Source organism: Notolepis coatsorum, assembly GCF_963971535.1.
Source record: "Notolepis coatsorum genome assembly, chromosome: 8".
NCBI lineage: Eukaryota > Metazoa > Chordata > Actinopteri > Aulopiformes > Paralepididae > Notolepis > Notolepis coatsorum.
Window position 1 is genome coordinate 105,810,289 of NC_140172.1, and position 12,237 is coordinate 105,822,525.

At 43.5% G+C, this 12,237-nt stretch overlaps 1 protein-coding gene across 1 annotated transcript in view; it reads right to left on the reverse strand.

Moving 5' to 3' along the window:
- Nucleotides 1–421: 421 nt before the first annotated feature.
- The window catches only part of LOC311233527 (uncharacterized protein), a gene marked incomplete at both ends in the record, with an annotated part of 43,856 nt that continues 32,040 nt past the window's right edge, over nucleotides 422–12,237 (reverse strand). The window contains 3 exons of the mRNA XM_084320493.1: nucleotides 422–742; nucleotides 909–1,019; nucleotides 1,284–1,761. Of these exons, the coding sequence (XP_084176619.1) occupies nucleotides 422–742; nucleotides 909–1,019; nucleotides 1,284–1,761 (910 nt within the window). The remainder of the gene's footprint in view (nucleotides 743–908; nucleotides 1,020–1,283; nucleotides 1,762–12,237) is intronic.

Sequence of the window (12,237 nt, forward strand, 5' to 3'; positions counted from 1 at the left end):
TATACTGTATACTGTACATATTATTTACACAAACTATGTTCATATGTGTATGCATTGGTATGCGTGTGCGTTTGTGTGTGTGTGTGTGTGTGTGTTTATCAGGTGTCCAGTATCTCTCAGTGAGGAGAGATGGTGGCCTCCATATAGAGAGAGTGATCTGCAATCTGCTTGGGTTGGAGGTGCAATTCCTAACAGGCTCAACCATATGGATAAAAGTGCCCATTATTATGTGCATTACACAAACCAAAAACAGAAATTGTCGGAATTACTAGAAGAAAGAAACGTCACCACCTTTGGGTGATAGTAATTTATTCATTTATTAGGATTTCTTTTGGACTGGTCTAATAAATGTTTAAGGTTCTTAGATGGATCCCCCCGCTTCCTCCTCCTCCTCCTCCTCCTCCTCCTCCTCCTCCAGGGGTCACTGCAGGGCGCCACGGGGAGCAGCGTACTGGCTCATGTTAGGCAGGCCATGCATTATGCAGCAGCTTAGGCCACCGCGCTGGATCTTCATGTCCTCGGCTACAGTCCACCTGTCGCTGCTCTGGTCGTAGCGCTCCACGTTGGAGAGGGTGGTGTTTAAGCCATTGTAGCCTCCGACCACGAAGAGCAGGCCGTCCAACACCCCGATGCCAAAGCACCTGCGGGGGGTGAGCATGGTGGGCAGGGCGTGCCAGGAGTCAGTCAAGGGGCTGTAGGCCTCCGCGCTACGCAGGTAGTTTTCACCGTCAAACCCTCCCACCTGAGGACAGGACACATGAGAGGAATGTTTTAGTATGTGGTTAAGGCAGGCAGACACTGTATTAATCCATTTAGGGAAATGAGGGCATCACAGCAGCATTGCAAGTCAAATGATACATATCTATAAAAATATCTAGTATAAAGCATTTGTCTCCGTGTTCACCTACCACATAGACTTGTCCTCCATACGCAGCCACTCCCACTGCCCAACGCCTGCTGCTCATGGGGGCGATCAGAGTCCACTGGTCGGTGTCTGGGCTGTAGCACTCAGCTGTGAGCTGTAACCAGCCACCACAAATGTAAACCTGTAATAAGAAAGAATATTCTAATTTAGTTTATATATTCCATTTTATTTCATTCTACTTTAATTGTCTGTTAATGTTGATGCACCAAAGGACCCAAACAAATTCCTTGTATGTGCAAGCTTACTTGGCAATAAAGACATTTATGATTTATGATTCTGAATGATACCAATCGCTTAGTTTTTAATGTGAACGTTCCTTGTGTTCATCTACCACCCTGTGTTCCTTAGTTCCACCCACCTTGCCGTGGAGGGCTGCTGCGCCGGCGTCGCTTCTGCGCTCCAGCATGGGTGAGATCACTGTCCACTGGTTGGTTTCAGGCTCATAGCACTCGGCGGTGTTCAGTTCCATGTGTCCGTTGTACCCTCCCATGGCGTAGATACAGCCGTCCAACGCGACCACGCTGACGTAACAGCGGCGTGAGTGCATGGGAGCCGCCTCCAGCCAGCTGCGAGTGATGGGGTTGAACCTGCGCACACTGCTGAAATACTCTACGCCATTTTTGCCGCCGACGCAGTAGACCAGACTGTGGAGATAAGCGGTGCCGTGGTAGCCCTGGGGACTCTCCAGCGTCTCCGCCTCAACGCTCACGTCCATCCATCCACCGGCTCGGATATCGTAAGCCTCCATGCCATTGGTCACGCTGCCGCCACTATAGCCTCCGATGGCCAATAGGACCTCCTGGGGCAGGCGTGGGCGGGTCAGAGGGTTTGGGAGCCTGTCAGAGCCAGGGGGATTTAGGACGCTGAGGATGAGGGCCCTGCAGTCTTGGCTGTCCCTCACCACAGGGTTCTTCAGGACGTTGTTCCCGAAGTAGTCAGGCCTCATCAAGCCCATGCGAACCTGGGAAGAGACAAGCAAGTACAACTTAGACAGCGGTTGTAGACGGTTTCACTGGAATTCTGTTGCTAGGGAGCGGTTTGGACCCAAATGTTTGAGAACCACTGTACTAGGGAACCTAGTGTTGTTTTAATGCAATGCACACAGTAATACAATTAGTTACCTTGGGCAGCAGCAAAGGGATGTGTGTTTTACGCTCCTCACAGGAGTGGTCGATCCAACGGAGGATGGCCTCGAACACAGTCTCCTCGTTCTTCACGTTCAGATCATCCCTCTCGATGATGTCCACCAGTTGCTGCAGGGACAGCTCCACAAACTCCTGTGAGACGGGCAGCATCTCCTCAAAATGGCACATGATGAAGAGATGGGCCTTGCGCCTCAGGTCAGGGCAGCAGTAGATGTCCGCAAACCTCCAGATGCTGACACAGTTTTCCAGAGACAGCTGGCCTTCTAGGAAGTCACAGCATGCTCCTACTATGCCAGTGACGAGAAGCTGGTCTGCAGCCACCAGAAGCTCTTCCACGTTCTCTGCTGTCACCGGCACAAAGCGCATGTAGGCATACTCTATGATGAGCTGCATCATAGCCTCGGACACCGCAGGGATAGTGTAGACTGGTTTCTCTGAGTCGCTCCAGCAAGTGAAGAGGGTTCTGTGGGATGCAGATTACTAATATATTTTCACAGTAGAAGTATAATATATTTTCACAGTAGACGTACAGTATAGTATCTTTATACAGTAGAAGTACAGTATAGTATCTTTTTACAGTAGAAGTAGAATATAGTATCTTTATGCAGTAGAAGTACAGTTGTTTTACAGTATACGTACAGTATAGTATCTTTATACAGTATAAGTACAGTATATTATCTTTATACAGTAGACGTACAGTATATTATCTTTATACAGTAGAAGTACAGTATATAATTTTTATACCGTAGAAGTACAGTATAGTTTATTTTTACAGTAGATGTGCAGTATAGTATCGTTTTACAGTAGACATACAGTATAGTATACGTACAGTATAGTATATTTTTACAGTATACGTACAGTATATTATCTTTATACAGTAGAAGTACAGTATAGTATCTTTATACAGTAGAAGTACAGTATAGTATATTTTTGCAGTATACGTACAGTATAGTATCTTTATACAGTAGACGTACAGTATAGTATATTTGTACAGTAGACATACAGTATATTATCTTTTTACAGTAGACGTACAGTATAGTATATTTTACAGTAGACGTACAGTATAGTATCTTTTTACAGTAGACATACTGTATAGTATATTTTTACAGTAGACGTACAGTATAGTATCTTTTTACAGTATAGTATCTTTTTACTAACCAAGCTAACCTGAACCATGCTAACCTGAACCAAGCTAACCTGAACCAAGCTAACCTGAACCAAGCTAAACTTACCTGAAATAGTCACTGCAGCAACACAGGATTGCCTTGTGGGCGTTAAACTCAGTGCTGTTGACTTTAATAACCACATCACAGAACCTTCCCTCCAGACGCAGCTCATTAAGGATTGTACAGGACATTGTTTCCTTTTCCATGTGGGGATTTTAAATTGTATCTACAGAATATATTCAAGCTTACAGACAAGTAGCCGGAAACAACAAGTGATATCTTCACTTGTCTTCTGAGATCTGAGAGCTTCTGGGAGAATTGTTGAATAGATACTGTGCACAGATGTTCTAGAATGTTCTATTATGACATCATACTGTGACATCGTACTGTGAGATCATACTGTGACATCACAACGGAACATCATACTGTGACATCATACGGTGACATCATACTGTGACATTATACTGTGACATCACAACGGAACATCATACTGTGACATATTATTATGTCTAAAACATGACACTCTTTAGAAGTCTTAAAATATATATTTTTTAATTTAAATTAAAATAAATGTAAAATAATAACGTTATTTATATAGCACCATTCATACAGATTGCAGCTCAAAGTGCTTTACACAAAAAACAAAACAAAAGGATAAACATTTTGTTTTGAAAATAATTACAATCACTCCATAACTAAGGATAGAAATTATAAGACATTCAAATGATAAAAATGGTAATAAAACAACTAGATAAGATAGTAAAAATAGCTAAATAAGACAAACAGTAAGACAATAACATAAGACAATAATAATTACAAATAAAATAATAATAAAGGCAGAAAAATAAAATAGTTAAAATAATAAAATAGCAAAATTTTATAGTAAACAATAAGAAAATATGTAATAACACTCAAATAAGACATTAACCCTTTATCTGCCAGGGATTATTCTGATCTTAATCCACTGTCTGCCAGCACTATTTGTCTATGGAGATGTTCACCTTCTTTGCAGGGCTATAACCTTTTTAATTGTATTGCTAAATTGACATTACTATGGCCCATTCAACGTCAAGTATCTATCATTTAGGATGTAGCAATGTTCTACTTTTTCATTCACATATTCATACAAAAATACGGTCTAAAGTATAAATATGTTTTTATCATTTTCTGCAGCATTCTGCAGAACGTGATTTATAGCCATAAATACATAATATTACATCATCAAATGTAGTTTGATACCGATTGACGTCAGATTAAAATGTTCAATTGTACAAGGTCCTAATCGTCATGCCTCATCATCTGCTGGTGACCGGAGGGGGGGGGGGGTTATAAGTCCGTGGCCGACGTTAAATCATTTATGTAGTATGGGCGATACATAGATCACAGCAGTTTATATGGATCATAATAAGCCAACACGCTGAAACTTACCGCAGCTTCCTCTGACCGTTGGGTGGTCGGCGTGGAGCAGAAAGTTCGCGATTATGGGATGTTGATATATGCGATCCATTTCCAGGTTGCATAATTATATATACGTCCAAATCATGTTGTTTATCGAGTTATTGGCAACGGATCGCTATCCAGTGTGTCGAGCTCGAGTCCCGCGAGCGACAGCAAGTGGCCGGACCGAATATGGATGAGCACCACTTCCTGTCGCTCATTTCCTGTTTGGCCGATCCGCTGATCGGCCACCAGATGGTTCTCTTGAACCGTTGGAGAGTTGAGAGGAGATCAACAGGAGATCTCAAAAACGCGGTAACACGTCATTAGCGAATAAAGGGTTAACACAATGGCGCCCAAGCACGGATATATCCGGCTTTCGAATACATGCTTAAAAGTTGTTTTGGCTTTTATTCCATTTTAATAACCTATTCAAGGTCGTCGAGCTGCACTGCAGATGTACCCTACTCTTTGAATTCGAGAAAGTGCATTACCGGCCAGATCCTCTTAGGGGCGCTATCGCAATAATGCAGTGTTCCCTGTGGCCGAAGTTGTCTTTTATTTTTTTTATCTCTAATGTAGTTTTCTACTCACCTGAAGCGATGGCTATTGTCTGTTGCACGGAATACGTTTTGGATCGCGGATTTCACTATGCAATAAGGGGATTTATCATCAGCCAATGGACATATCGATCTACCAGATGGCGATCGATAACGGGGAAATGCTCAGGGGGATCCAACCGGCTCATGGTAAGATCTTTTTCACGTAAATTACAGCCCGATCGGGCCTTGTTATGATACGATACGATACAATCAGCGTATGTGGCTACTTAGACGAACGCGGTTATTGGTAATCAATAATAAGAAACGACGTCCCCCGCCCCCACCCCCCCTTTCATGCATACATGCTTGAGGATCGTCCTGATCATATGCAGTTTGAGTTATTTCTGTAGCATCTGTAAAACGGAAATGCCATTGGATATAACGTTAGTAGCTATTAGCCCTTTATCTAGCCTTCCAGGAAATATACTATACCAAATTCCGTATAACGCTTATATTCACAGCGCTATAAAATGAGAACGTATTGATGATTTTTTTTTCTTTATGCCATTTTGAAGGGACGGTTTATGGTCTCAATTGACAATGAGAATGGACAGATAGCAATAATATAAAGTATAGATTTAGCTCTACAAACAGCCCCACGGACTGTGCACGTCTGTTTACATATGCTGGTCGTCTCTAGTGATATTAGACTCATCCCAGTGGCCGCCAATGTGTTAAAAAAGAACAAATACAATTATTTAAAAAAATACATAAAACAATGATAACAATGATAATAAAATATTTAAGTAAAAATAATAGAAATAAAGAAAAATAAGACAATAAAGATAATAATTTATTTGAAAGCTATTTTAAAAAGGTATGTGTTGAGCAGTGCCAACCGAGTGTGCTGAAGTACAGTATAGTATCTTTTTACAGTAGACGTACAGTATAGTATAGTTTTACAGTAGAAGTACAGTATATTATCTTTTTACAGTAGAAGTACAGTATAGTATCTTTATACAGTAGACATACAGTATATTATCTTTTTACAGTAGACTTACAGTATATTATCTTTTTACAGTAGATGTACAGTATAGTATCATTTTACAGTAGATGTACATTATAATATCTTTTTTACAGTAGATGTACAGTATAGTATCTTTTTACAGTAGAAGTATAGTATAGTATCTTTTTACAGTAGACGTACAGTATAGTATATTTTTACTAACCAAGCTAACCTGAACCAAGTTAACCTGAACCAAGTTCTATATCATGCTAGCTTCCGCTCAGCGTCATATTGCACATATCTCGCTCCAGTGTATATGCACTGAATAAAATTTCAAAATGTACCTTTACATACCAACATCCGTCTGACCACACCCCCATCTGCTACCTACATAAGCAGGGGTGGGGCCACACACTCATCTCCTTTTCAAATTTCACCACAAGCAAGTGCCTGTATACCACCACTTGAAATAGGAAAGGAAGAGAGGAAAACAGAAGACAAGGAGATACGTTGACATTATATCTTTATTTTCTCTCACTATTTTCGAGAAAATACGGCGATATTGTCTTCGTCACTTGAGTGTCTGGAAGATGATGATCATTCTGACCTCCACCGGCTTTTTCGTATTAGGAGCTCGTGCCGCTGATATACTCCCCACCTGCAGTCCTCCTTGCTGTGGCTGGATAGGTATTGAACCTCCGGTCATACAGCTGGACTGTGGAAGGCACCGGCTGTTGTGAGAAACTGGTTGCTTCCGAGCTGGGTGAGTAATGTTTTGCTTGCGAGCACTAGTTGTCTGTTAATGCTATGGGGGTTAGCTGACAATTTTACGAAGGCCGGCCCCAGATTGGGATCCTCTGCTCGGCTGCTTAAGCGGCGGACGGAGGATCTTGGTCTGACGCCCATGATGTTCATCCTAGTGGGCCGCGACCGAGACCTGGTTGAACCCGGGATTCTCTGGACAAGCGGATGTTTCTCTGTCCCGTGCAGGCCCCATCTTTCACATGAATGTGGAAGTACACCCTAAAGCACGAGGAAAAGTGGGCATGGATCTGCTTTATCGGTAGTTCCATGCTCAAGTCGGCTGCAGCCCGGATGGGAATTGAGCCGACTCCGCTGCATGTCTGGTAAATCACCGTTGAAAACTGTGTTTGACATTTCTTTTTCTCTGCTCTCTTAGGATGAGGGGGGACTCAGGCGGCGGCCTGTCTGAAGTGTGGCTTATTATGTCGTTGTGTACAGTTCAGGTGATAGCTGCTTAGCTGGCGTGGTAGTTTGTGGCCTACTGTTGTTAGCCAGTCAGCTGTTAGCTGCAGCGCTAGCTCGTTGTGTTCACTAGGCTAGGAAACGTTAGCTTGTTGGTATCAGTCGGGCGGCTGTTAGCTTAATGCTACACTGTTGAACGTTACTGTGACTATAACATGCCTTAAACACTCTGACTACGACGTCATCTTTGACAGAGGATGTTAGTCGACCCTACACCCGGGTGCCATGCCAGCGAGGACTTCGTCAACATGGAGAATGGCGGCTGGGTGGCGTAGCGGACATTACCCTCGTCACCAACGCAGGAGATGCCGGGTTCTACTCGGTGTCCCGTTAACCAGTGTGGCAGTCCTCTCGGCCTGCGCTCAGGGTGAAGGTAGGAGTCCTGACCGGACTTTAAACACTTCTTCTTTTCTTCCCTTCTAAATGTTTTGTAATAACGATGTTTCCAAAACGTGTGTTGCTGCAATACATTGAGGATACGACGCGTGTTGTGTGTGAATTGTCTCGTCACTGGTATAGGTTCTCTCTCCATAGAAAATCGGCGTTGTAAAGATGAACTGGTTAGTTGTGATGAGAACATGTGTGTTCATGTAACATTTGTAACGTGGGTGAACTCACAACTAAGAGGGTTAATTAATCTGTGAAGCTATGCTTAGTGACATGTGATTGAGGAATGAATCTTTTTCTCAGCCTGTGATGACAATGAACAAACAGCATGTTCACATATTAACAGGGGTACCTGTTCAACCTGGTCGTATCAAGGGTAAGGTAGGAGGGGTGACCCCCCCGGTTTCCCTGGGGCTTCCCCCCCTCCTCTCAAACATGTTTGTTTACAATATATTGTGTCACTGTGTTTGTGGGGATACGATGTAACCCTCAGCTTAAGTTGCTGGGGTTGTGCTTCCACTTGAGAAACTATTCTTTTCCTAAAGAAAAGGTTGTTTAGTCACTTATCATGTGTGCTTAGCAAGGCCTGTGGCCAATACGTAATCAATGACTTATGTCTCTCTCGTTATGAAAAACGGCGTTCCTCTGTAGTAAGAGTGTACTTTTGCCATTTTTTGTTGTGATGAAGGGTTGTGTGTGTCGTTGGAATCTACAACTGGGTTAGGTTTGGCCCACAGAAGCACATGTGTAAGTCTGGTACCGGGGCTCTTAAAGGGGCCCTCTCTGTTCTGTGTTTTTCCCTTAGTAAAACTCAGATAGCAGGTTAGCACATGAGCTATGTGAAGCTGTTAGATGCTTCATGTAGCATGCTATGACTGGGTCATGCTCTACTTTGTTATTACATCGTATCAGGGGTGAGGGGTCGTAAAGGGGTGAACTGGTAAACCTTTCCTCCCCTTTTCTGATTCGTCAGGGGTTAAAACCCCCTGTCCTGCAGGGTTCCTGTCACGTCGCTGTTCGGCACGTTTCAAGATTCAAGATTCAAGATTCAAGAGTTTTAATTGTCACGGTATACAGGTATACAATGAAATGCGGCTGGTCTTGCCCGCGACGATGTGCAATACAGTGGTACAACATATAATAGAATCCAATAAAAATACAGTGGTACAACATATTAATAGAATCCAATAAAACAGGTACATGGTGTGCCATCTCGGTATCTGTACATTAGTATTTACAGAGCATATAGGACATGCTAGTTAGCTTTAGTAGTGCAATACACTGTTCCTGAAGTTATACTACTTTAAGTGGCCTTTCCTCTGGCCATAAGTGTGCGTGTGTGCGGCATGAGTGTTAAAGTGGCTGCTAGTGTGTGAGCGTGCTCAGCGTGCGTGTCGTGTATGTACTTGTGTGTGGATAGTTCAGTTTCTGTGTCTCTCGATGTTCATTGTTCAAGGCTCTGATGGCCTGGGGGAAGAAGCTTAGCCTAAGCCTCTCCGTCTTAGTCTCTAGAATTCGCAGGCGTCTGCCTGACCTCAGCAGCTGGAACAGGCTGTTATTGGGGTGGTGGGGGTCTTTCATTTACAGTTACAGGGTAGGAGGGGGGGGGGGTTTCCTGGTCCCGCGCCCTTAAAAATTGGGCGTGTGCACCGTGGAAATTCCCCTGCCATAGAGTCACTGAGCGTGTTTCTATTGGTAAGACTTCCGTGAGTTGTTCAGGTTCCATGTTATGGATCTGTTTCAGGGAGTTGTCAGAGCTCCTCCTCACGAAGCTCCTCCTCAGGGAGAAGTGCCTTCTGTGAGTTCGGACCCTCCTTCCCAGTGAGGGAGCCTCCTCAGAGTTTCAGAGCCTCCTCCTCAGATTGTCAAGGTGAGTAGAACTTCAAAAAGGAGTTCTGCTCTATTGTGTGTGTATTCGATTCAATTCGATTATTGAGTGTGTATTGGTTCAGTGCCTCCTCCTCGGAGAGCCCTAACCCAAGTGTTACATAGCTCAATGTTGCAATATTTCTTTTCAATCTCTACAGCTCGCATGGGAAGTCTCTCTGAGGATTCCCGTCTCCTCCCTGTGGTGAGGGTGGCGGGATGTAAAAATTTAAAAAAAATTACCCTCAACAAGTGGGATTCATGTCAGTCTGTGTTTCTTTCTTTTTTAATAAAAAGAGGAAAGAACATGAAGCACGACGGCTCCTTGTCGTTCTCCCAGGCGACTTGATTTGATTTGAAGTCTTTATTTCGAACATGCAATGAATACAACAAACTAACAAAAAAAGAAAAACAACTCAATCTGCATGTTCGAAAAGGAGTAGGAAGAAGTATACACTTATTTAATCCTACCCCTTTTCCACTACTCAAATGAGTGTACTATTTTAAACATAAAAAAGAGAAAAAAAATATATATATATATATGCAAAACAAAAAACAAAAACTATATATGTATAAAATAAAATAAAATAGAACACAAAATAAAAATGTAAACACCCGTGAATATCAAGTCCCTTCCTCATCCCTGTACCTTGTGAACATAATTTCCTTATACATCAGTTTGAATTGGTTTTTTCTTGAGGGGGAGAGAGAGAACCCGGGAGTTGACTCTGCTCCAACACACCAGGGAATGGTGGTTGATTCCCTGGTGTGTTGGAGCAGAGTCAACTCCCGGGTTCTCTCTCTCCCCCTCAAGAAAAAACTCAAACACACCTGCGGTTTTACACTGGATATACCGCAGTACAAGTGTTTCAGTTTTTCAAAACGGGGTTATCCCAGGCCTACGGCTCGACGAAACACGACTTCGGACCGGGCCCGGCGGACCTCTCTCTCCCCTGTGCGCATGCGTGTGAGTGGAGCGGAGATCAGAGTTTTGGTGAGACTGCGTGTGAGTGAGTTTCTAACTTTTTCTATCTTTTCTATTTATATGTTGTTTGTCAAGTTGTGAATTAGAGTTTTTGCTTATTTATTGTTAGGTTGTTGGTTTAGTGTGTGTTGTGTTAAACGGAGTTTAGAGGTTTGTTCTCAGTCCATTTGGCTAAGGCAAGACACCGGGCGCGCAGGATGGCTGATTTGAACAAATTGAGTAGGAAACACGGCATTAAGATTGGCACCGTGTTCCCCTGCTCAGTTGAAGAGGTTAGTTTAGCGGTAGGTAAAGTTGTTGGTTACAACAGTATTAAGTCTGCAGGGAAAATGAATTCTGCTGTGGTAATCTTTCTAGATCGAGTTGAGAAAGTGAATGCAGCAATTGAACGTGGTATTATTGTTCGGGACCTGCACGTTCCCGTGTTGCCACTTGCGCAACCATCAACTAAAATCACGTTGTCTAATGTACCACCATTCATCTCTGATGAGTTTCTGATAAAAGAGCTGTCCAGACATGGAAAGATAGTTTCTCCCATTAAGAAGGTGCTTACAGGGTGTAAATCACCTTTGCTGAAGCATGTTGTTTCTCACAGACGGTTTTTGTATATGATTCTGAATAACAGGAATGATGAGTTCAATATGAGATTCCATGTTAAAGTGGAAGATTTTGATTATGTATTGTTTGCATCATCAGAGACCATGAAGTGCTTTGGGTGTGTGGGGGGGGGGGGGGGGGGTGGCATGTAATTAAAGCATGCCCTAAGAAGCAAGCTCAAGATGCGCATGCAGACCTTGGGGAGGGAACTAGTGGGCAAGGAAGAGAACCGTTAAATAATGAGACTGGTTTTAGAAATTAGTGGTAGGGGACAGTCAAGAGTGGCTAGGAAAGAACCAGCTGCTGTAGACGGGGCTACAGTTGAGATACAAGCAGAGGTGGCCAGGGATAACCCAGCTGAGACAGACAGGGCTGCAGGGGAGCTACAGGAAGAATTGGCCAGGGTTAAACCGGCTGCTGCAGAAAGTGCTACAGGGGAGCTACAGACAGAAGTAGCCAGGGTTGATCCAGCTACTGCAGAAAGTGCTACAGAGGAGCTACAGACAGAAGTGGCCAGTTTTAAACCAGCTGCTGCTGAAAGTGCTACAGGGGAGCTACAGACAGAAGTGGTTGGGGTTAAAGAAGCAGCTGTAGACAGTGCTACAGTTGAGATACAAACAGAGGTGGCCAGGGATAATCCAGCTGAGACTGACAGTGCTAAAGGTGAACTACAGGAAGAAGGGGCCTGTGAGAAACAGACAGACAGTACTACAAGTGAGATGCAGGTAGAAGGGGCCTGTGTGAAACAGACAGACAGGGCTACAGGAGAACTGCAGCTGGAAGGGGCCTCGGAGAAACAAACATACAGTGCTGCTGTGTCTGGGGGGAAAACACAGGAGAGTAGCAGTGGTTTGTGTGGAAGCAGTGCGGGAGTTTCAGTTAATGACCAGACTAATGAGGTGGAAATGGTAGATG